The following is a 24,647-nucleotide window of genomic DNA, read 5'->3' as shown; positions in this document are numbered from 1 at the left end:
TCTCTACCCCACCCCACATGTATGTGTGTCCCTATTGATGCAGTTGCTACTCAGCCCCCTCCGGAAGGCTGTGTAACTTTTTTTCCATAGCTAACTTCTCCTTTTTCTTTTTTTCTTTTCTTTTTTCTTTTTTTTTTTTCATTTTTTTTTTCACTTTATTTTTTTTTCATTATCGGTTGATTACCATACTCAAGAAGGGCAAATGTGTTTTGTGCATCTCTGCTTGCTTCCATGCCCCTGACATTTTTAAAACAGAACGCTTATGTGAATCTGTTCCTGGCCTGTCACTGTAGGTCAGCGATGCCTGCCTGCCTATGTCAGGCACTTGGCTACATTTTGAATTTGGCTCCTTAGCAAATGTAAAAGATCTAGCTGACCTGCACTCCTGTTCCCTCTGCTTCCCTGCTGCTGCCCTCTGCAGCTTTTCATTGTTCATGTTTAGCTGTCATTTACCTTGGAAGATAAAATATTTACAGATTGCTTATGAAATCTTTGTTCATTTAAAAAATATTCGTGGTCAGTGTGACCGGAGCTGAAAGGGCACATTGATCCCTGGGTTTGTTATTTTTCCATATATATATTTTTTTTCCATACATACAGATTTTCAGTAGGATGTTAAATCCGCTTTGGTGCAGATTATAATATGTAAGACTAGCAAAGGTTTATCTGTCCTTGTCTCCTGCCTACAGCAGTGACTGTAAACCAATGCTGAGTGAAGAGAAAGAGCATTCTTAATGCATGTGACACTGATGCTACTTTGTTAATTGGGCCACTATCAGTGAGGTAACAGTTTGGGTCAGATGCCAGGTCAGCATAACCAGGGCAAAATCAACCTGATCTGTGACTGAATACCAGCAGCCAGCTGGTGACACAATCTAGGAAATTATGTAATGTGTTTATTATAAATTTATTGTAAACAACCTGGTAAAATTGTTTTACTGGGATAAGCAGAAACTTTTAAACAATCTAGCAAAGGGCTTATACGAGAAAATCAGTGAGATGCCAACGTTTGATGATGACTTGATTTCCATTATTCCATCTGAAGAGAAAGTAGGATTGCAAGAAGAGAAGTGTTTACATAAACTGATAAAAAACTTGAGAATTCAGCAGAACCTGGCCACGTGTTCCTGAGCTTTCTTCCATAAAAGTCTCACCATGACAAGCAGAGCCTCATTCACCTTCACTATGAAGGGAATCATACTTGCACTAGTGCTCACCTTTGTAGGTAAGCCTACATATCATTTCATCTCTTTTTCCCAAAATTTCCTTAAGTCCAATGGCCACAATTTGATGTAGACTGACAGTCACTCATCTGTTTTCTGTCTCTTTTTGCAGGTAGCCAGAAGGTTGATATTGGTAAGTAAATTTCCTTTTATGGCCTTCTTTTGGTGACTTTGTAATTTCTACTTCCTGGAACGTGCTTGCAAGTATTGTGAAAAATTGTTCTTGTTTCCACACAGACCCTGGGTTCAGTAGCAGAAAGAGCCACTTGTACAGCTATGAAGGCTGGGTGTTGAATGGGCTTCAAGAAAAAGGTTTAGCCAAAGTTGGCGTGCGCTTGAGCAGCAAACTAGAGATCAGTGGGCTGTCAGACAGCACTTACCTCCTCAAGGTACTGTGTATACTACCAAATGTACTATGCAACAGTGGACTATAAATCACAGTTATAACTGCATTCGGCTAATCTGTGGTTTAGGAAAGCTATTGGAAATACAACTAGAGCCTTAGTGCTGTAGATAGAATCATAGAATAAAGTTAGGGTTGAAAGGACCTTAAGATCATTAAGTTCCAACCCCCCTGCCATGGGCAGGGACACCTCACACTAAACCATGTCACCCAAGGCTCTGTCCAACCTGGCCGTGAACACTGCCAGGGATGGAGCATTCACAGCTTCCCTTGGCAACCCATTCCAGTGCCTCACCACCCTTACAGTAAAGAACTTCCTCCTTATATCCAATCTAAACTTCCCCTGTTTAAGTTTGAACCCGTTACCCCTTGTCCTGTCACTACAGTTCCTGATGAAGAGTCCCTCCCCAGTATTCCTATAGCCCCCCTTCAGATACTGGAGGGCTGCTATGAGGTCTCCACGCAGCCTTCTCTTCTCCAGGCTGAACAGCCCCAACTCTCTCAGGCTGTCTTCATATGGGAGGTGCTCCACTCCCCTGATCATCCTTGATGTCAGCGAATGATCTTAAGCTAAAGTTCCAGAACTGACAAGTGATTTAGCATCCAGTCACCAGTGTTTGTTGTGGAAATTGTTTGTAGCAGATGTTCCTCAAGACTTTATGAGGGAAATAGAGGTGCCAAAATCAGGGGTTCTGCTAGAAAATCACTGTTACTAATTCAAAGTACTCAAGCCTGCTCTGTGTTTAAGATTTGATTCTAGTCTCAACACACATTTCCAGTCTCTGTGGGAAGCCAGACTTGGGTATGCAGAGTTATTGTCACACAGGAAATTACTAAATGTAGACTTAAAAAATTATTCAAGCTATAAATAAAAAATGATACATGATGAAAGATTTAAAAATGAAAGCCATCAAAAAGGAGCATGTAATAACATGTAGTGTTTGGATAATTCAGTGAGAGATCTGTACATGTGCTATCATGCCTCTGCCAGCATCAATAGAGATAGGACCTGACCCATCTGAAATAAATATGTTTCAGAAAAAATACCTTTATTTGTCTGTTTACTTTAGTTACAAATCAGAGTTTCTTTTCTGGGCACTGAGTTCAGTGACAGAGCTCTCGCTGGTTGTAGCTGAGTGGTAGATCTTTCGCTGATGAGGGCAAGGTGTCAAAATTATGGGCTAGGCATTGCAACCAGTTTAATAAAAAAAAAAAATTTGGAAAATGAAATGTTCTAAAACCTTTTTTTTTTTTTTTTTTTACATTTAGAATGCCATAGATCTTTTAAATACTAAATTTCACCTGAAGCAAAATATTTGTTTTAAGGCTGAATTGAAATTTTTTAATTACTTTTTGAATCAGCCTTTCTCTGTATAGAGTTAATGCAAGTAAAATGTTTAAAAAGTCCCTATGAGATAATAGCAATATGTCAGCTGCATCTGTAAGATGAAATACCAGTGCTGATCCCACAGGGTTTGTACTGGTTTTATAATAGTGTAAGCAAGAGACAAAAGGATAAACTGCTGAATGAATTCCTAAGCCTACATCTGGAAGGAAAGAGTATATAACTAGTGATTATGTTAATTTCTTCCAATCCATTTGCATATATAGTACCAAAGTAATTTTATTCACTTACCTAACTTCTCTTTATTTCCTGCCAGATCCGCTCTCCACAATTTGAGGAATACAATGGCGTCTGGCCCAGGGACCCATTTACTCGGTCTTCCAAAATCACCCAGATGGTTTCTTCATGTTTTAGCCGACCCTTCAAGTTTGAATATGATAGTGGACGGATTGGAAACATTTATGGCCCAGAAGACTGCCCCAATATGTGTATTAACATAGTGAGAGGAATACTGAACATGATACAGATAACCATTAAAAAGTCACAGAATGTGTATGAATTGCAAGAGGTTTGTTTTTCCGTTCTAAAACTACTTTACTGAATGTATTTGTTCTCTTTAGGTGCTCTTCCTAGAAGTTTCTGATGGTTTGCATCTACTTTCGAATGTTCATCATCAAAAAAAGGATAATTTTCATTCACACAGAAGAAAATGTGTGCATATGTGTTGAGCAAAGTATCAGGGCTGGATTCTTTTTAAGACTTAACATACAGTTCTTTCAAGAAAAAGGAATGATTAGCTATGGAAGTATCTGTTATATGGCTTCCCTGAGTCAGCTAGTTGATCCATTTTGCTTGCTCATTTTTGATATTAGTTAATTGATTACTTTTTCGTTTTTAACTCTATCCCCTGACTGAGTGTTTTTCATATGTTTATTGTTTAGTTCAATAGGGTTAAATGTGTGTAATGGTTAAAGGTTTCAAAACATAATTAAGACAGTTCAGTAGGTCCTTACTCTCATACTGCTCCTTCAGAATCTTTGCTCAGTAAAACTTCTCACGCAGTGAAATACTGGCGTAATTGGGAGGTCTTATTATCTGTATTCATCTGCTAGGCTGGAATTGGAGGTGTTTGCCATACAAGGTACATCATCCAGGAAGACAGGAAGAATGGCCGAGTCTCTGTTACCAAAACCGTGGACCAAAATAATTGCCAGGAAAAGATCACCAAGAGTGTTGGAATGGCTTACATCTATCCTTGTCCTGTTGATATGATGGTATGTGAGACATGAAAAAAATCTTCTTAATTACAAGCCTGGCCATTCTGCTCCTGTTCACTCTTTGGATCTCTCTGTCCCCGTCTTCCAGAAAGAAAGGCTCATAAAGGGGACTGCGGCTTTCTCCTACAAACTGAAGCAGTCAGACAGTGGCACCCTGATCACAGAAGTGGTGTCACAGCAAGTCTATCAGATCTCACCATTCAGTGAACCTACTGGTGTTGCTGTCATGGAAGCAAGGTAGGCAGGACATGGGCTTGCTTCAGAGTGAGGATTCTGGCAGTCCCTTTCACCCCCACTGGAAGTGAAATGAGAATTGAGTTCCACAGTGGTTGGGTAAAGCTGCAAGTGCTCATACTTGGGGTTTCCACACTCCTAAAAATTCGGTGAACCATTCTTTATTTATGCCCTGGTGAACTTGGCGCTATGAATACATGGAAGAAAAGGAGAAAAACTCTTTTTGCTTGTACCTTAAGAATTCAACTTTACTCCTCTGTCCTAAAAAAGGGCTAATTTATAGTGTCAGGGGGAGGATGTTGCATGTAGAAATAAGATCATTGATTACAGAACTATTTTGTTCCAATTGAGAGGCTTTGTCCATTAGCAAACTGTAATATTTTACTGTGATAAGAAGAATTATTAAAGAGTAAAACTAATACTGTCACAGTATTGCTGAACCAACAAACAGACAAGGCAGATGAAGGGAGAGAACTAATTCATTCCTCTGGTGACACTTTTTTCTTGACAGACAACAAGTCACCTTGCTTGAGGTGAGAAGTGAACGGGGGAGTATCCCAGACATTTCCATGCAGAGCTATGGAGGCCTTCGTTATGACTTCTCCTCAGCACTGCCACAGATGCCACTGCAGCTGATCAAGATGAAGAACCCCGAGCAACGGGTATAGTATTTTTAGGTCTTCAAATTGCTTTCCTAATTGAAAAAAATAATAGAAGAGTAATGATCATAAATTCTAAAGGATTTAATTACATATGCCCTCTCTCTTTCATGTTTTGTAACAGATAGTAGAAACACTGCAACACATAGTCCAGAATAACCAGCAAGATTTCCACGATGATGTTCCGTACAGATTCTTGGAGCTTGTCCAGCTCTGCCGGATAGCAAGCACTGATACTCTCGAATCCATCTGGAAGCAATTTTCAGATAAACCCCGCTACAGGTATTTCATTGTGTCAACTTACAAGAAACTTTTCCATTTTTGGAGAATCAAGAGCTAACATTAAGGTGATTTTTTTTAACCTGCTTGCAGGCGATGGCTGCTGAGTGCAGTTTCTACAACAGGCACCGCAGAAGCACTCAAATTCATTAAGACCAGAATTCGCAACGATGACCTTAACTACATTCAAACTCTTCTAAGTGTTTCTTTTGCTCTCCATTTAATGAAAGCTGATGAAAACACCATTCCAATAGCAGCAGTGAGTAAATCTGTGTGAATTTTTACTATCTGATCATAAAAGGAATGATTTGATTATTCAGTACAGCAGAGACTGGATACTCCTCTAACATACACTAATTTTATGCAAATGTTGAGCCACGGATTTCTTTTGGCATTACATATAAGAGGGGAGTTCAGTCTTGTGTCTTCACTTTGCTACGTGGATGCACAAGTCTTTTTCCCATAACAGCATCAGAGAATAACTCCCGTTTTAGTTTACTGGAATCACATCATGCCTTCTACAGACTACACTTTGTCCACTTCAGTCACTTACTTCTGAAGCAAATGGTGATTTGCGTGTAATGTAATTTTAAAAGAATAGCTCTTTTAATTACGAACTATTCCTATGAACTAGAAAGTGCTGCAAGTGAAACTAGTAGTGCAAACATCACCTATTTTGATACAGTAATGAATCATGTGTTCTGAACAGGATTTTGCCACCTCTAGTCAATATTATTCTTCTTAAATAGGAAAAAATGATATGATGTGAGGATGCATCATTAATGTAATCTATCCATCTCCATTATAATCTACATTAATATAATGGAGTTGCACATTTTTCTAAGGATGTTCTATTTATACACTGATGTTCACCCATAATCTTTGTATTTTCAGCGATAGGCTCAGTTGAGGAAAATCAAGATGGCGCTTTGCAAACCTATATATACATTGAAAATAATGGAGAATTAAGCTCCTAAGGGAAGCTTCCAAATATGATGTCTACATGCTGATTTATTTGTTTGGATATGAACAATAATCATTCTGAAATTGCTCTGATGATTTTCCTGCTCTGAAAGCTATATGAAGCACCATATTAAATAACACATTTTTTTTTCCCTCACTTTTTTCCCCCATAGGATTTAATAACCAGTTCTCGAATCCAGAAAAGTCCCATGCTTCAGCAAGTTGCCTGCTTGGGATACAGTTCTGTGGTCAATAAATACTGCTCTCAGGCCTCATCTTGTCCTAAAGAAGCTCTTCAGGTAGGGGGCTTTTTGTCAATTTGTTCTTAATAGCTCAGTAATGTTCATTACGTTAGCCCAGATCTTTTAATATAAAGTATAAAAATAGCAATTGGGCTCACAAATACACATTTCATATGTCTCCTTCAGAAAAAAGGCAAATAATTAATTAATTTGCTTCATCACTGAAAACAGTTTTCACATTGTAAGGTAAAATCCTGAGAAAAGCCATCACTGAGTGATGTTATTAAATCCAGCTGCTTTACTGCGATAGGCTTTTCAGTGGGGAAGGGGAACACTGTGGATAATCGGTATATTAGGAAGATTGAGCTGTGGTGTGTCTATAGCCCATCCATGACCTGGCAGATGAAGCAGTCAGCAGGGGCCGTGAAGATAAAATGAAATTAGCTCTGAAATGCATTGGCAACATGGGAGAACCAGCCAGCATCAAGCGCATCCAGAAGTTCCTTCCCATATCTGCATCAAGTGCTTCTGACATCCCCATCCACATTCAGATTGATGCCATAATGGCTTTGAGAAAAATAGCTTGGAAAGACTCCAAAACAGTAAGTAAGATCTGCCAGGGACTTCTTTACTAAGTGAATTTTAGAATATATACTGTAAGGGTAATGAGTTTAATGGTACCATGTGCATGGATTCAGCATGGTTAAAAAAAAAACCCAAAATATTATTTTTAAGACCAACACAGTACAGTTTTATATTTAAGCTGATGTTTTCTGCTAAGCTGTAATACAATAAGATATCAGCAGTGTTTCTTTAGTCATCTGTCATAACCAATTAAGGCCTATGTTATGGTGGAAATTTAGCCACCTTAAAGTCAGACATTTAATTTAAACTGCCTTGATAGTCAGGAGGAGAGAGAGACACACTTTCTATTTAACTCCTGGGCAAAATGTTGACATGGCTCTGCCTCTTTTAGACCTTTCCCACTGACCTCCTGTGGAGGTTGCTCACGTGTTGAACATGAGCAAAACTTCTGCCTTTCAGATGGTTTAGATATAGGAGCTGTATGAGACAGCAGATAGCATCCACTCAGACAGTTTTTGGTGAGCTACTGCTTCTCAGTAGTGAAAAAAGCTATGCAAAAAGCTATGCTGATGTTTTTTTGGTTGTGGTGAGTTGACCTGATACATTCATACATGGATGTTTATTTCAGATTCAGTGCCAGCTGTTCTTGAAGCAGCTGTTCCTCCATGACCCCTACTTAATAAAATGACATGGAACCATGCAGTAAAAAAGATCAGGAAACCTTTCTGCAGGGTTAATGACCCCCTTTCCCATATTTCTTGTGGGTTATATGTGGATCCAGTCTGCAAAATAAGTCTCAATTATTGCTTATTTCAGTCACTGTTTTCTCTCTAAAGGTGCAGGGACATCTCATCCAGATCCTTGCAGACCAGTCACTTCCTCCCGAAGTGCGAATGATGGCTTGTGCTAGTATCTTTGAGACAAGGCCTGCCCTTCCTTTAATAACAACAATAGCTAATGTGGCAATGAAAGAGAGCAATTTGCAAGTGGCCAGTTTTGTGTATTCCCACATGAAGGCTTTGTCGAAGAGCACACTGCCGTACTTGTACAACATGTAAGTAGAGACAGGAGCGAAGTGGGCAATCTGCAAATAAGAAGTTCTGTTACGTTCTTGTTGGTGAGCACTGCATGTGCTGACAAACTGAATTTGGTTCATATTCTGATGGGGGTGCATGTTATTTTTGGATATTATTACCTTTCCCATTTTGTTTAGATCTTCAGCTTGCAACATTGCCCTTAAGCTGCTGGCCCCCAAACTGGACAGGCTCAGCTATCGGTATAGCAAGGTCGTGCGTATTGGTGGTTACTTTGGTGAGTTAAAAGCATTTCATTGATCAGGAAATTTTACATTTCAGAAACCCATTCTTAACAGACATTAAGTCCTTGGAGAAATATGTCATTCTGCATTTCAATAAGATACTGAATTGAATGTGACAGTCATATATTTGAAAACACATGAGTAGCCATTTATTAATTTGTGCCTAAAAAGATTTATGTAATGATATGTCAGAGTTGGCAATGGAAAAAGCTGCAGAAATATGATCTTGAGTCATAAATGGAATGGTTAGAAAAAAAAGATGTCTTTTCTTTACTTTTGCCATAGATAACTATAAAGTTGGTGCTGCCGGAGATGTCTTTGTTATGAACAGCCCAGGAACAATGTTCCCATCAGCAATAATTTCCAAGCTGATAGCATATTCTGCAGGGTCAGTGGCTGATTTGGTGGAGGTAAATATTTACCTGAATTATTAATCAGGCAAATTGAAATTAAAATTGACCACAAAGTTTCCTCTCTCTAAGTATGTTTCAGACTGCTCTTGTGTTGTTTTGATAGGCTGGTGTCCGTGTGGAAGGCCTCACAGATGTCATCACAAAACGGAATATCCCGTTTGCTGACTATCCTGCATACAAAAAGATAAAGGAGGTTGGAAAAGCTGTAGGTATTTTTAGTAATGCAATATGTGCATTATATGAAGGGGTATTTAGTGAGGTTTCTCAGTTAAGCCCTGTCTCAGAAGGTAAATACCTGCCTAGCAGTCAGCTCAAGTATTTCTGTGAAAGCGAGATCTGCACTGGAACTGCTGGGGACATTGCTCCTGTGATGTTCGCAATAGCTTCTGCAAGTTCTCGCTCTGGCCCAGCCTCTGCCCAGCTTCATATATGGCTGCACAAGGAGCATTGGGAGGAGACAGGGGAGGCAGGCATCACATGTGTTTCATGGCTGGCAGGCTTCCCCCTCCTTCCCTTCATCTACTTCACTTAGTTTACAAGAACATACCTTTGTCTTTGGAGAAAAGGTGATTTGTTGCTGTGCTTTCAAACTGGGTTTGGTGGTACTAGTGACACAGGCCTTCTGTGTAAATGTTATTGCATCAGAATACTAAACACATGAGGATATTCATGGGCACCTTGATGAGAGGGGAAAGTCTGAATTAGTGACACTGTGCTACCTACAAAACAGCAAAGAAACACCAGCAGCAATGGAAGATTGCAACTTGGTCAGTGATGGCTTTGATCACCTTGCTGAATTACCATTTGTAAAATGTTGCATTGAAGAACTTAGCTTATTTCTTTATCTGCTCCCTAGCTGCTGGGATGGAAAGAGCTGCCGACAGAAACCCCCTTGATATCAGCCTACTTGAAACTATTTGGCCAAGAGCTGGCCTATGTCAACATCAATAAGGAAGTCCTGCATCAGATTATGAAGGTACCAGGGACCCCTACTTCTCTTTGCAAGATTTGACGCCATTGTACTTTTATATCTCAACCTCTTGGATCTCTGTTTTACTGCAGGCTGTGCTAGAACCAGCTGACAGGAGCACAGTGATAAAGAAAATCGCCAGCCAAATCCGCAATGGCATTGCAGGGCAATGGACACAGCCGGTGTGGCTTGGAGAGCTACGCTACATCGTTCCTACCTGCACCGGCCTGCCACTGGAGTACGGGTCATATGCGACTGCTCTGGCACGAGCAGCAGCCAGCGGTGAGTGAGAAGTACAGAATCAGCCATGTGAGCTCTGAGCAGGGACTGAGAGGGACAGGCCAGGTGGGCTGGAGAAAGAAGAGGAAAAACAGGAAGTTAGAAAAATAACTAATTTTTGTAGTGGAGAGGAAGTAGTGAAGATGCTTGAAGAAAGGCTGAACACACCTGATTTCTGCCTCATCTTTGGATTGACTGGAGACAGAGAAGTTGAGGTGGAAATCTAGGAAACCAGAGAGAAAGATCACAGTGTTTAAGGGCAAAGGTAAGCATGGAGAGCTGAGATAAACATGGGCAGAAGGGGGTGGCTCCCGAGAGATGCACACACAGGCTTAGCAGGAGTCAATGGTGATTTAAGCAAAGTTAAAAATAGAAGACAATCAAAAGGGAACTACCAATAATGTTAGAGAAGGCATGAAGAGAAGAAGGCTTGTGAAAAAAGACAGAGAGCTCTGTTTTAAAACAATAAATATGCAGGTACAAATACTTATCAATAAATTAATTCAGTGATCATACTGTTTGTTATGCAGCAGACTTTTAGTTTAGGCAAAACTGACCCTTGCTTCTGCTGACACCACATGAGGAGGCTCTTTACATGGAAGTCTTGTATATGCCCACTCTTCACTGCTCTTAGTGTTTGGTTTGTTAATTTGTTTTAATAATAGCTTTGAATATCTGCCTCTTGTTTTGTGGATATTTTTTATTTATCTATTTTTGTTTAAATAACATCCTTGTAGCCAAGCTGGGAAGGTATGGATTGAATGGATGGGTTACAAAGTGTGTGAAGGCTGTCTGGATTGCTGATCCTCCAAGAGTAGTCAACAGATTTAAGTCTAATTGGTGGCTCGTTGTGAGTTACTCATGACAAGCTTCTTAGCATTTGTTCATTGTCTCTTCTAACAATCTGAACTTTGGAAAAGTAGGCTCCCTCAGCAAATGTGTCAATGATGACACTGAATTGGTGGAAGCAGTCACTGCACTGGGGGTCAGGCTGTCATCCAAGGAGTCCCTGACAGGCTGGAGGGGATGGCCTGACAAATGTGTGATGAAATTCTGCAAAGGCAATGCAAAGTTCTTCACCTGGGATGAAGTAACCCATGCAAGTGTATAGGCTGGGCATCACGCAGACAAAGCAGCTTTGCAGAAAAGGGCTGAGGAGGCCTGGAGGACAAGCAGTGTGCTCTTGTGGTGATGGAGGCCAACTGCACTATTGGCTCAAGAGCAAGAGCAGAGGTAGTGTGAAATTTATTCTTCCCCTCTATTAGCACATCTGAGCCTGCATCTGGATTTCAATATCCAGTTTTGTGTCTGCAATACAAGGAAGATATTCACACTTGGTATGAGTAAAGATTGGAGAGTGGGATTTGTTTAGCCTGGTTGTTCACCATTCACTCTGTCTTCTGGCTCCTTGCATTTCTGGAATTTTAATGTTATACTGATCAACAAACTTTCAATTTGGGTCATCTCTTTTTTTCTTCCTATATTTTTATTTCCACTTTCAGTGTGTTGCATCATAACCTTTTACCATGTTCAAATGTACTGTCATTTGCAGTTGACGGAAAGATAACCCCTCCTTTAACTGGAGATTTTAGACCTTCCCAGTTGCTTGAATCCACCGTGCAGATTCGAGCAGACATAAGCCCAAGGTATGGCAGGTTTTTAAGGCTTTACAGTTGATGGAGTTCCAAGAAAAGGCAGAACCACATGTTGAAAAGGAGCACCTTCTTACACCTGACTGCTTCACTCTGTTTCAGCTTATACATACATACAGTCGCAACAATGGGTGTCAACACGGAGTACTTTCAACATGCTGTTGAAATTCAAGGCAAGGTCCTGACAAGAGTGCCAATCAAGTTTGATGCCAAGATAGATGTGAAACAGAAAAACATCAAGATTGAAACAAATCCATGCCATGAGGAAACTGAGATAGTGGCTGGAAGGTATGGTAGTCTTATTTCAGAATACTTCCTGTTGCTGAAACCTTACCAAGTTTGCAATTTGCTGATGTCCTACAAAGGTTTCTAGATAGGCAGAGTGACTTTTTAGTGTGTAGCAGAAATTCTGGGGTAAAGAGCAAGGAAGAGAAATAGAGGAGTTAAAAGTCAAAAGATACCTAAATTATTTAGAAATTTAATTTTTATTTTAATTTGCCTGTTATTGTGTGGGTTTAATTTTTTTATTAGTATTATTTTATTGACTTTTAGGGGGTTAATTTTTGTTTTTAAATTAATGCCTTTAATATTTTGGAAATTTGTTTAAATTCATCCTGATTTTGAAAATTTCCTGTGATACAAGAAACTGATATTTGTCAGGAACTCTTATTTGTCTTTAATATGTATGTTTATAGTTGCATATAAAATCTCTTATCTTCAAACATCATATCTCTGTGCTGTCACATGATACTGACAGGGATGTATTTCATGTAATCCAAAGACAAGGGGTCAGAGTAATTCACCATTTTTTGCACATATCTCAACAGACATAAAGCTTTTGCTGTATCAAGAAATATAGCAGAACTTGGTGTTGAAAAGAGGACCTCAATTCTTCCAGAAGATGCTTCATCAGATATTGTGGAAGAACCTTTCAAACCAGCAGAGAGAGCTTCCAGAGAAGGTTTCGCAACGGTAACCTATTCCTTTTTGCTTATATAGTAATATTTACCCTCTCCATGATGCACATACCTGCAGTTTTACTCTTGCCTATGGTATGCTCCCAATGGTATTCACATAATCATCTCCAATGCAGCAAGAAGCTGACAGCGTGCCAAGGAAACATGCCTATAGCTCTCAAGAGGATCTTCGCCATGACACAGGAAAAAAAACTCATAAACAAGATATTTGTGTCAAACTGTATCGCCTTGGTTGTCAGCTCTGCTTTTCCAGAAGGTCACGAGATGCCAGCTTCCTAAAAAACACATATTTGCACAGATTAATTGGAGAACACGAAGCTAAAATAGTCTTGCTGCCAGGTACAATATTGAGCACAAGCCTTGTCATCTTAGATTTGTCGGTGCTGTTTGAAGCAGTATAACCTTCTAATGTGTGCAACTGGTGTGTAGTTCGAACAGATGCTGATATTGACAAAATTCAGCTGGAGATTCAGGCAGGATCCGGAGCAGCTTCCAAAATAATCCATGAGGTAAACTCGGATTCTGAGGAAGAGGATGAGTCATCTCCATATGAGGACATTAAAGCTAAGCTGAAGAAGATTCTAGGCATTGAAAAGGTGTTCAAGGTAAGAGGCTTTGAGCATGGGAAAGGGGAATATTTTTGCATAGATGAAGCCAAGAATTCGAAGTTCCATGTGGAAAGCCAATGTATGAAATCAAGGATGGGGTTAGTTTGAAAGGTGCCAGTGCCAGGCCTGTAAGCCAAAGCCACATCTGGAGGGATTGATGCTACGGAGGGCATCCAGCTTGGGCTGGTCCTCTGTGCTGAGCTAGATTTCAGCTTGGCAGAGTGGATATAAGGGAGTTCTTCAGCTTCTGCAGTGAGTGAAGCAGGGAAGTTGTTCCTTGAAAGGCTGATGTGAGCAGCTTATCTGACACCCAGAGAAGTTCTATTTTGTAAATACAGAACCAGATGTATCACATCTCTTGCACTTCTCTTTGAACTGTTTTTGCAGGTTGCAAATAAAACACAACATCAGAAGAAGCAGACTTCTAAGAAAGGAAACACTATGCTAACAGAGCTTGGGAAAGACCCCAAGGCAAAAAATCCCTCCAGTTCATCTTCTGCCTCCTCAACTGTGTCCTCTTCCTCATCATCTGCTGCTTCTCCTGATCGTAAAAAGGCTGTGGATGAAGATGAGGATGATGAAGTAAAGCAAGCAAGAAACAAAGATGCAAGCAGCAAGAGCAGCAGCAAGAGCAGCAGTGGCAAGAGCGGCAGCAAGAGCAGCAGTGGCAAGAGCCGTGGCAAGAGCGGCAGCAAGAGCAGGAGCAGTAGCAGCAGCAGCAGGAGCAGTAGCAGCAGCAGCAGGAGCAGTAGCAATAGCAGGAGCAGTAGCAGCAAGAGCAGTAGCAGCAGCAGCAAGAGCAGTAGCAGCAGGAGCAGTAGCAGCAAGAGCAGTAGCAGCAGGAGCAGTAGCAGCAAGAGCAGTAGCAGCAGCAGCAGGAGTAGTAGCAGCAGTAGTAGTAGAAGCAGTAGCAGTAGTAGGAGGAAGAGCAGTAGTAGTAGTAGTAGGAGCAGTGGCAGCAGCAGCAAGTCATCGAGTCACCATAGCCACGGGCATCACTCAAGGTATCTGAATGGCAGCAGCAGTAGCAGTAGCAGCAGCAGCAAGTCATCGAGTCACCATAGCCATAGGCATCACTCAGGACATCTGGAAGGTGGCAGCAGCAGCAGATATTCCAAAATATGGGTAACTTTGCCAGTAAATTGATGCTGCTAATGTTTGTAAATCATATTCCTGATGGCAGCTGGCTTTGCATAAATCATGAAATTACGAATTGACACAGTAAATTTTAGCAACATAAAATTTCAATATTTATTCTGCAAGCACACCTGCAATCACTTGCTCAGATGTTAGTTCCAAACACCTCAAATTTGTGAAACTTTTGCTATAGGCATGGAACCATTTTTTTTCTAATTTATTACTTTCTGTGAGTATGTATTGCATGTTTCTGTCTTAATTTTGCAGTAGGAACATGTTTTACATAAACTACTTCAAGTCTTGCATTATATGCTTGTGACTAAGCATACAGAACTACATATGAATGATAATTAGTAAAATCCTTACTTAATTCCCAGTGCTCAGATTTCAATGTAATTACAGCATTTCTTTTCTTCTGAGACTTTTCATCTTCTTGTGGTTTGTTTTGGTTTTTTTTTTATTTTCAAAGGAAGATGATGAGATTTATCTGTATCGCTTTAAATCAGCGCATAGACAAGAGGTGAGATTTTCTTTCCTCATTAAATTAACTATGGAATTTGTTGTGAGTCAAATGGAATGCTTAAAGGCAATTTGTTGTCTTTCTTGAGGAAAATTACAGTACTGGTAACATTTAGAACACCAAATCAACCGTGGTGGTTCTTCTAAGATGCATAAAGACAGAGAGCTGTGTTCTGCTTTATGTTCTCCACATGATGCCATTTATGGCTCTGCAAACTAGATGCAAAGCTCTATCAAAGCAGTACAAGGGACTGGGGATGCACACTTTGGAGGAACAAAGATTTTACCATCAAAGCTTGGGTCATTGAACTGGCTTTGATCACTTTGTTTCTTGGGCTGGAGTCACTGTCGATTCACACTGCGATAGTGGTGTTGACAAACACAGGAGGATACCATATTTTAGGGTACTTTAGTTTAGCAGAAGTTTCTGCCTAGGGTGTGGGCCAGCCAGGAGCAGTATACATGATATTAGTGTTTCTCAAAAAGTAGGAAGTTCAGCTGTGTGTCCATTCAGTTGGTCCATTCAGTGTGTCTTCCAGTTGATCAAGCGCTTCCATAAGCAAAATGAATCAGTTCTGGTCTTTCATGTTGGATCCAGAGGCTGGTTCAATTTGACTCACTCTGGTCATCATTTTTTGACACAGGGAATTCTCATCTAGACACTTTCCTTATATGTCTCTTCTGAGGGGTGAGATATATTTGGGTAAAGAAGATTTTTCAGAGTTAGATCACATGTACTAAGCAGGACAAAGCATATTGCAAGACACTGAGCTGTTCAGGGTTGGAACGCAAGTTTACCAACACCAAGTGCCAGGACAGAGAGTATTCTGCAGCACTGTCTTGTGCAATTTGTACAAGCATGCTTTTAAGTTACCCTCTACAGCATGATGTGTTTTCTTCTTGCAGTTCCCAAAAACAAAACTCCCAGCTGAACGACTTAGCAGCACATATGCCTCTACCAGATCCAGTCATGCCTCATCTCAAGCTGCTACCCAGGTTAGTTGCATTGTTTCTAGGGGATTTTGTCAGCTTGGAAGAACGACAGAGTGGCCTTGTGCTTGCAGTAATTGTACAGCTAGGATAATGGGAAGAGAGACATAACAACCTCTCAAGTCTCACCTATCAGTTAAGAGTGAGACACACATCTTAGTTCCCATATGGACTTTCCTCAGCAGTGAGGTGAGGATCCTTCTTACTTACACCACAATCCTTCTGTCATGGTACTCCTAGCCAACAGAAGCTGCAGAGACTGATCCTGTGACCTCTGCAACAAAGAGGGAAGTTGAGGTGCTGCAGTGCCAGTGCAAGGATGGTGGTAGAGGATGAGGCTAAGAAAAGCCTCAGTGGAAGGCATGCTCCAGAAGCGACATGTAGCACTTTGGCTCCACACCACCACTCAGCCCTATGCATGCAGGCTTCCTCACTGGGCAAAGTGATGAAGTCTAAGAATGGAGTGAACAAATTACAGGTCAGAGCATGCTTAAGGCCTTGTTCTCAAGGGTGGAGGTTCTTCATGTAGAAGACAATGTCCTGGAGGATTATATTTTGTGCAAGGGTGCTGCACAAACACAATAGCTGCCTGCCCCACAGAATTCACAGCTGAAGTGGGAGGTGAAAGCCAACAGACCAGGCAGACAGACAAAAAGGAGGACACACGAAAAGCTGAGGGATGTTATTGTTGTGAGAATGAGTGATGAGTACAGCTGACAGCCGATGTTGTTAGTCAAATTGAACCACTTTCTTTCTTTCACAGGTGAATATATGAAACCCAAATCATATAGTCATTACTGTAACCTAATGATATGAATATTTCCACAGCATCAACTGTAGCTCAGGAAATGGCAGAAATTTTAGCTCATCTAGAATGAGCCATGCACATTAAGGACATGTTATAGGCATGTATTTGTGTGTGGTACATATGCTGGTGCATATTTGCAATTCAGTTGCTTATTTTTCATTTATCCATCTAGATCTTGCATCTAAAATGTTAACTCTTTTATAATTCTATTCTTTGCATACTTTCTTTCCCTTCTTCTTAGCCTAAGTTTTTGGGAGATGTTAAAACACCAGTATTAGCTGTTTTTCTTCATGGCATTCATAATGGTGAAAAGATAGGAGGCCTCCAGCTTGTGGTATATGCTGATATTGACTCCATCAGGCCCCGGATGCAGGTATTTGTGTCAAACCTCACAGATTCAAGCAAGTGGAAACTCTGTGCTGATGCTTCAGTCCTCAATGCTCACAAGGCAGTGGTAAGGCTCAAAAATAGTTATATACAGCTGTATGCATTATAGGAAAACCATGTTCCATGCATTTAAAAATGGACCATTTCTCTCTCCATTATAGGCTTACCTGAAATGGGGCCGGAATTGCCAGGACTACAAGATTTCAACTGAGCTGGTAACTGGACGGTTCGCTGCCCACCCTGCTGCACAAGTGAAAGTGGAATGGCCTAAAGTTCCTTCAAGTGTCAGATCCATAGCAGAATGGTGAGGTTTTAGTCTTTAATGACACTAATCTGTTGTATCGGTCAGCTGGGAAAAATCAGCATCCACTCATGAGGATTAAAGTGAGTGGTTAAAGTACTGGCTATTATTTTATTCTTTGATCTGTCTGAATAGTGCACTTGGACATCAAAGCTGAGTGGGAGATCGTAGCCATGCTACTGTAACGTACACTAATCTTTATACTGGGCATAATTGCTGAAAACTGAGGAACAAATCCTTCCTTTCACTGAAGACTTGTTAAGTAAAGCAGAGAGTGGTCATGGGGACCTCATCAGTTATCCTGGAGGCTCCCTATGCTACACTCACAGATGTGAGACAGTCTGGTTGGGATGTGTGCTGGTTTTTGCTTCTCTATTTCACCAGATCTTTCTGATTTGAATTTTTGAAGGTTTTACAAGTTTGTTCCTGGGGCTGCATTTATGTTGGGCTTCTCTGAAAAAGCAGACAAGAATCCTTCTCGACAAGCCAGGGTGATCGTGGCTCTAACTTCTCCAAGGACGTGTGATGTTGTTGTCAAGCTTCCTGATGTAATTGCAAAATATTATTATCACTTTCCTATTTTTTCCTATTAGAAAAGTGACGCTGTTGCATTTTTATTACAGTGGGTCAGTTCTAAGAAAGAAAAATTAAGTAAGCATCAGGTGGGGTGCAAATGATTAAAACAACTTTTGGTTATTTTCAACCTTTTTATATTACATCCAAGAATATTTATAGCATGATTTTGTTCATGGAACAGGAGAGTGTTGTGGGTACTTATAATGACACATGGTTCCATCTGTAGTAGCTCTATAAGTGTTCACCTAGCCACCTCTGAAGGGGAGTAGTTAATTCTTTCGCTAATAACATCTGACTGACAATCCGCACCATGAGAAAACTGTAAGCAGAAGCAAAAAAACTCATGGTCAGATGAGTTGTGTTCACATAAAGTCTTTGTCAGCCAAAGTTGAAGAAATTGAAATAAAATTCCAAGTAGGAGAAAAAGCTGATCTCAGCTGTTTGCCAAATATAAATCGTGAATACCTGGCACAATTTTGAGTGTGTTTTTGAATTCTTTTTCAGATGATCCTCTACGAAAAAGCCATGAGGCTCCCCCTGTCACTCCCTGTAGGTCCAAGGATACCAGCTTCAGAGCTGCAGCCTCCCATATGGGATGTCTTTGCTGAAGCCCCCTCTGCAGTGCTCGAGAATTTGAAAGGTCAGGGTCTAATTGGTTTCAGAAGCATGACACCCTCTGGTTCCTGAATTGCTTGAGCATCTTGTAAATTTTTCTGGGATTATTTGTCTCTAGTTAATTAGAACATGTGATATAATAATGCGAGGATGGTTCAACTGGGAGAGAATATTATGCATATAGTACAGAAATCATAAACATTTCAGGGATCAAGGTACGATAAACTTTCTGGAATTATTTTCTGACAGAGGAGTATATTTTCCATGCCTTTTTTAGAACTTATGGGTGCTTAATAGTCAAAAGCCCCTGTAGTAATGCGAAAATATCACAGAGTGGAAAAAAATATAAAGCTAAAATAATATAGCACTAAAAATAAAATATTCCATTTAATGACTTTCTTTTTATGGAAAAGCAAATACTCACTGGCATTTTATTTAACCAGCTCGCTGCTCAGTTTCCCACAACAAGATAACAACTTTTAACGAAGTTCGGTTTAACTACACAATGCCGGCAAGCTGCTACCACATCTTGGCTCAGGATTGCAGCGCTGACCTTAAGTTCCTGGTAATGATGAGGAATGTTGAAGAAGCTGTGGACTTGAAAGCAATCAACATCAAGCTTGGCAGTCAGTAAGTAACTCCTGCCAGATGCTGGGAGCATGAGGGACCATGTTGTCCACATTTAACATCAGAGAAGCTTAGATCTGATCTTTACTGTTACGGTTAGCAGCCCATGGGATTTCAGCATTTTCCTTATTTGCTTTCCATGTGATGCTGATGATGTTATCCTGCATCTTATGTGACAGGAATACCCCTGATGTAATTTAAGTAGTTGAAATTACGTTACACTGTGACCAGTGATACTCAGTGAGCAGGAAAATGCCTTTGTCACTGTATGCATGTGAATGTGATGCAAACAGGGTATGAACACTGTTCTTGTTAACAGTGAAATAGATATGCGCCCTGTGAGAGGACAAGTGAAACTGCTGGTAGATGGCGTTGAAAGCCCCACGACAAATGTTTCGTATGCATCTGCTGGTAAGTGAAGCAGCACCTGTTGTTTCATTTTCACGTGTTTTAGGAAAAAGAGAAAAAGGTACAGGAGGACCTTGTTTCATTTTGTGCTATGCAGTCAGTGACTGTATACAATGCAGATATTTCCAGTAGAGCTGTAGTATTTGAACTGGGCTAAATCTTACTGAAATTGTGCTAGCAACTGCCAGTGCTGAGCTCTGTCCTATTTCTTATGTACTAGGGAAGTTATAAGTGTGCTAGAAATGGCTCCAGTGACAGTCGTGGTGTTCTTCGTATTTCCTTACTGCTATATAATATACTCAGGGCCTTGTACATCTGCACAACTGTACAGATAATATAGGCAGCTCTAATAATTTCTAGAAATACATATGAATATGTTACTAATTCAAAGAAAAATTAATAAACCCCTGATCATTAAAATTGTTTTCCACCATTTACAAATGCCTAATGTCTATAGGTGTTTTTTACACTTTTCTACATTGGTTTGCTGTATGTTTTTTTTCTTGCATAGAAAAAATAGAGGAATTTCAAGGAAAATAACATTTTAGAAATGGGACAGTTGCTTTCTTTTTTTCTTAAAGGAGCTAAGTTGGGTCTGTTTTGGATTTGGTTTTGCTTTGTTTAATATTGTTTTTTTTCTAGGTGCTCCTCTGTGGATCTACAGTGAAAATCAAGGGCTTGTACTTGTTGCCCCAGCGTATGGCATTGACAAATTGTACTTTGATGGCTATACATTCAAGGTATCTTTCTACCTATGCATAAGCTTGTGTGTTGAGAAATTTCCATAGATTCCCTTAAATCTGTATGAGTGCAAGAGTATACAGTGGCAAAGCCAAATATGTGCAGGGCCCAACAAAGACCCGAAGAGAAGATGACGCTACAGGTCTGCTCTTTATTTCTCAGCAGAATTGAGAATCTTTCACCAACAAAAAAACCTTATTCTTGCAGTACAGGTGTGTGTTGGGAAATGGGCATGTGAGTGCACACACTGAGTCAGCATTGCATTTGCAATAAAGATGAGTTTCAGCTCCTGCTCACTGTTCTTACAGCTGTTTAGATCTTCAAATCAGCAAAAATGAAGCCCTTCTTTAAGGTGAATGAATGCTTTAAAGGCTGCAGTAAAAATAATGTGAAAATGGAATGTAAGAAATCAGTAAACCATACTATATCTATCGCCTGCACTATAAAAATGTCCATCAAGCAAAAGCTTCAGCCTATTAATAGTCTAGATTATTAATAACTTAACATACCAGACTGGCACAGTAGGTTTTAAAGGCTGGAGCAATTAAAGACACTGCAGCACCACAGGGCTTCGGCATCTGACAGTCAGATCTTTTGAATTCTTACCAAAGAGATTTTAAATGTTTGTGTATCCGCTTATACTGGAAGAGACCTGATAGCAAAAATCTTCTCCATAGGTGTTACTTTTTTGTAACTTGAAATGATTCTCACTATTTTTCTCACAGATTCAAGTTGCTTTATGGATGGCAGGGAAAACGTGTGGGATATGTGGAAAATATGATGCAGAATGTGAAGAAGAATATCGGATGCCCAATGGATATCTAGCTAAAGATGCAGTGAGCTTTGCACATTCTTGGATTTTGGAGGAAAAGCCATGTACAGGAGGTATGCAAGCTCTAATAAATTTAATATAATATTATTGCAGTTGTTTAGAAAATGTAGAATCTGTTTATAAAATATTAAATCCGTAAACATTTTGGAAATAATTTTTTTTAATAAGAATTCATTATTAACTAATATATTAAGTATTAAAATTACTTGCCAGTTTAGAAAGAAGAAATCTCAAGTTAAATAAATGAGCCAAAATACAACAGTCAGTTGACATCTTTGTTTCAGTTTTGAAGTATTTTAGAAGATCAGGAAAAGAAATGTAAGAGGATAAACTCACATGGAATGCTCTGATTTAGGCATAACAGAATTTTCCAGACATCAATTTCCAGCATTTGACTCATCAAAGAATCAGATGGAGATTAGTAATGATTACCATGTCTGACCACCTGATTTTTGGACTAGTGCAACCTGTCAAGCAAAGCATTCAAGTGCATGAACAGTTCCAGGGAGTTAATTACATTGCTGAAATAAAAAAGCTGTCTTTTAAGTGTTTCGGTAGATTAGGATCTTATGTTGTGCTGATGCTGTCAGGTGAGGTTCTGATGCAACAGTATTCCATAGTGCTGCAAGGAGAACCAGCACGTTCCCTATGTGAAGAAGACTTGTCCTGGTCGGAAGGGCTTCCTTGATCCCTGGAGATGCCTTCTATATGTTTAGCTGTGCATTAACTCTTATCCTTCTATGTCTTTGTCACTTATACTGGGCATCAAACTTGATAGATATGGCTATGGAGTCCACATGCAAGTGCACAATAACAATCCCATGGTTGGTAGTGACCACATATTGTATTTCCTTTTAACATATGGCAGAAATGGATGGAATTTTGGAGACTAAAGCTTATAATCAGGAATAAATTGTGGTCCATTTAGTTTCTCACATGCATGTAACTGCTTGTCTTGGGAATCCAAAATGAGCTCAATATTACTGGCTGGGAGCCATGACTTTTGATCTCTCTCAGCAGCAATTCTGTGTCTGAATGACAGTGGTTAATAGCATAATTCTTTAGTGATTACTTTTATTTGGTCAGAAATCCCCCCCTTTATTTCCACTGCTGAGTATTCAACATTTTCAAATTCTTTTACAGCTATTCAGTAAGCCAGTTTACTTTGAAATATGTTTATTATAAAGTACATTAGACTTTATTTCTACATGCTAAGCTTTTTAAATCAGCTAATTCGATAGGGAGCTACAAAAAGTTAATCTCAAATGCAACTGGTTTATTTCTAGATTAGCACGTAGGAACGAAGTCCAATGCATTTTATAATAAACATTTTCCAAAGTCAGCTGTGCTGCTTCACTTCTGATCAAAATACAGTTTTCACAGAGGCAAGTTGTTTGCAAATTGCCAGTGTTGGCAGATGGGTCCTTCTGGGGAGATCTGAAGATTTTGAATGTAAGCACATAAACTATCACCAATGATTGTGTTACAGTCTGCAAACTGAGGCGCTCATTTGTGAAGCTTGAGAAGACCGTTCAGCTTGCGGGTGTAGAGTCCAAGTGCTATTCTACAGAGCCTGTGCTGCGCTGTATGAAAGGATGCTCTGCCACCAAGACTACTCCTGTCACTGTTGGTTTCCACTGTCTCCCAGCAGGTAAATCAACAGAAATCCTACTGAATAGGAGCTGCACAAAATAGTTAATAGATTGTGCCTTGACTCAGTTATTCCACTGTAAATGTATGAATAATCTAATACATTCACAGCTAGAGACTTACTGCAGCACTGACTGAAGACCTTTTCTTGTTTTCATTAATATGTAAAACTTCTTTTAGTGAGAGATGTTTTTTTGTTGTAATTTTACTGTGTTTTTCATTATACCAAAATTTAAAATCCAGACTGAACTCCCCTTCATGGTGCTTTGAGCTACCAAGGTAAGGTCAGGGTAACAGCCCAGCTGTGTGTTACAGCCTGTGAGGATTCAGCCTCATCTGATCATGTGCAGCACCCTGATCCTCACCTTGTATGTTTTTATATATCACACTTTGGGTGTGATCCTGTTTCACTGAACTGATTTAGGCAATAGAAGGGCAGGTGTGGACAAGATTCCTACATACAGGTGCAGTGATATAGTAGGATGTCCTTTTTATAGGTATATGGTAGATTATAAGAGATTAGATAAGGTAGATACAGATTATATAGATGATAGGTTTGTGTCCCAGGTTTCCTTTAAGACCATAATATCCTTTCCTAAATGTATGATTAATAAAATTCTACATGGAAGTAGTAGTTTTAAAGGTAGAACTGGCTTATTAAGTAAGTAGGTTTCCTGGAACATCTCTGTGTGACTTCTTAGACAAATATAAATATGTGAGCCAGCGAGGAGCAGCCAAGCGTGCTGTAATTAATGACTAGTGTATGGTAAATACTGTCCCTTGCAAAACAACTTCTGAGGTAGACTGTTTATTTGCATTTCTTGTTGCCCATCAGATTCTGCTACCAGTCTGACGGACAAACAGGCGAAGTTCGACCAGAAGTCAGAGGATATTCAGGACACTATTGATGCACACATAGCATGTTCTTGTGAGAATGAAGACTGCAGTGCATGAAGCTGTACATTGCAACACAGGAAAAAAACAAACACTTTAGTATTTTTATTGTGTGGTGTAAGAAAACTCATCCTAAGGAATAATAGAGATCCTAAATTAAGTGTTAAGGGTATGTGGAATCTTCCCAAGTAATTTAAAGTATTAAAATTTATTATTGTAGAAACTGTTATGATTTCCTATAAATATCTGATTTGGTAATAAATCCATGCATGGAAAAATTATGAAGGATTCCTTATTTCATTGGTTGTGGAAGCAGAGGTCTGTGTTTCTTCTCTTCATCCCCAATTTCAGAGACTTCTTGAATCTGTGACTGTCTTCTGTGCACCAGGCATGTGTCTGTGTCAGGCCCCACCACAGATATGGGTTGGTTAGTTGTCATAGCAGGTTACTGCTTGTGTCTCCCAGTGCTTGCCTCCCTGGTGCTGGAATCCTGTGCACTCAGAGCAGCAACTGCTCACTTCTGTGTGGTGCAGCAGCCACACAGCTGTGGTACTCTGCAATAACTACATGTGTGCCAGTGCTGCCAGTGGGAACAAGAAGATCAGGGACTAAGCCTGAATGTCATGCCACTGAACAAGGCTGCTCTGAGAGTCAAGAACATATTATGCTTCTGATGCACCACATGCAGAAGCTAGTGCAAATTAGGGGACTTGGGATAGGACATGGTGGAGCTAC

At 40.0% G+C, this 24,647-nt stretch overlaps 1 protein-coding gene across 1 annotated transcript; it reads left to right on the top strand.

Annotated features, from left to right (window-relative positions):
* Positions 1–1,155: 1,155 nt before the first annotated feature.
* Positions 1,156–23,972, top strand: LOC308224223 (vitellogenin-2-like; the record flags this gene model as incomplete). The annotated part of the gene is made up of 35 exons (XM_080623979.1): positions 1,156–1,225; positions 1,336–1,356; positions 1,461–1,612; positions 3,288–3,539; positions 4,084–4,245; positions 4,337–4,485; positions 4,994–5,144; positions 5,266–5,423; positions 5,514–5,679; positions 6,557–6,682; positions 7,009–7,227; positions 8,047–8,264; positions 8,424–8,521; positions 8,814–8,938; positions 9,045–9,146; positions 9,798–9,917; positions 10,004–10,193; positions 11,743–11,836; positions 11,945–12,130; positions 12,670–12,814; positions 12,936–13,158; positions 13,249–13,424; positions 13,815–14,552; positions 15,034–15,084; positions 15,990–16,079; positions 17,123–17,335; positions 17,430–17,572; positions 17,979–18,117; positions 18,650–18,785; positions 19,204–19,390; positions 19,707–19,798; positions 20,438–20,535; positions 21,262–21,421; positions 22,858–23,019; positions 23,854–23,972. 35 exons carry the CDS (start codon positions 1,156–1,158, stop codon positions 23,970–23,972), a joined length of 5,631 nt encoding a protein of 1,876 aa, XP_080480105.1.
* Between the last annotated feature and the right edge of the window lie 675 nt (positions 23,973–24,647).

This window comes from Psittacula echo (assembly GCF_963264785.1).
Source record: "Psittacula echo genome assembly, chromosome: 7".
NCBI lineage: Eukaryota > Metazoa > Chordata > Aves > Psittaciformes > Psittacidae > Psittacula > Psittacula echo.
The sequence above is the reverse complement of the archived record's forward strand: the minus strand, read 5'-3'. Positions and strand labels throughout refer to the sequence as shown.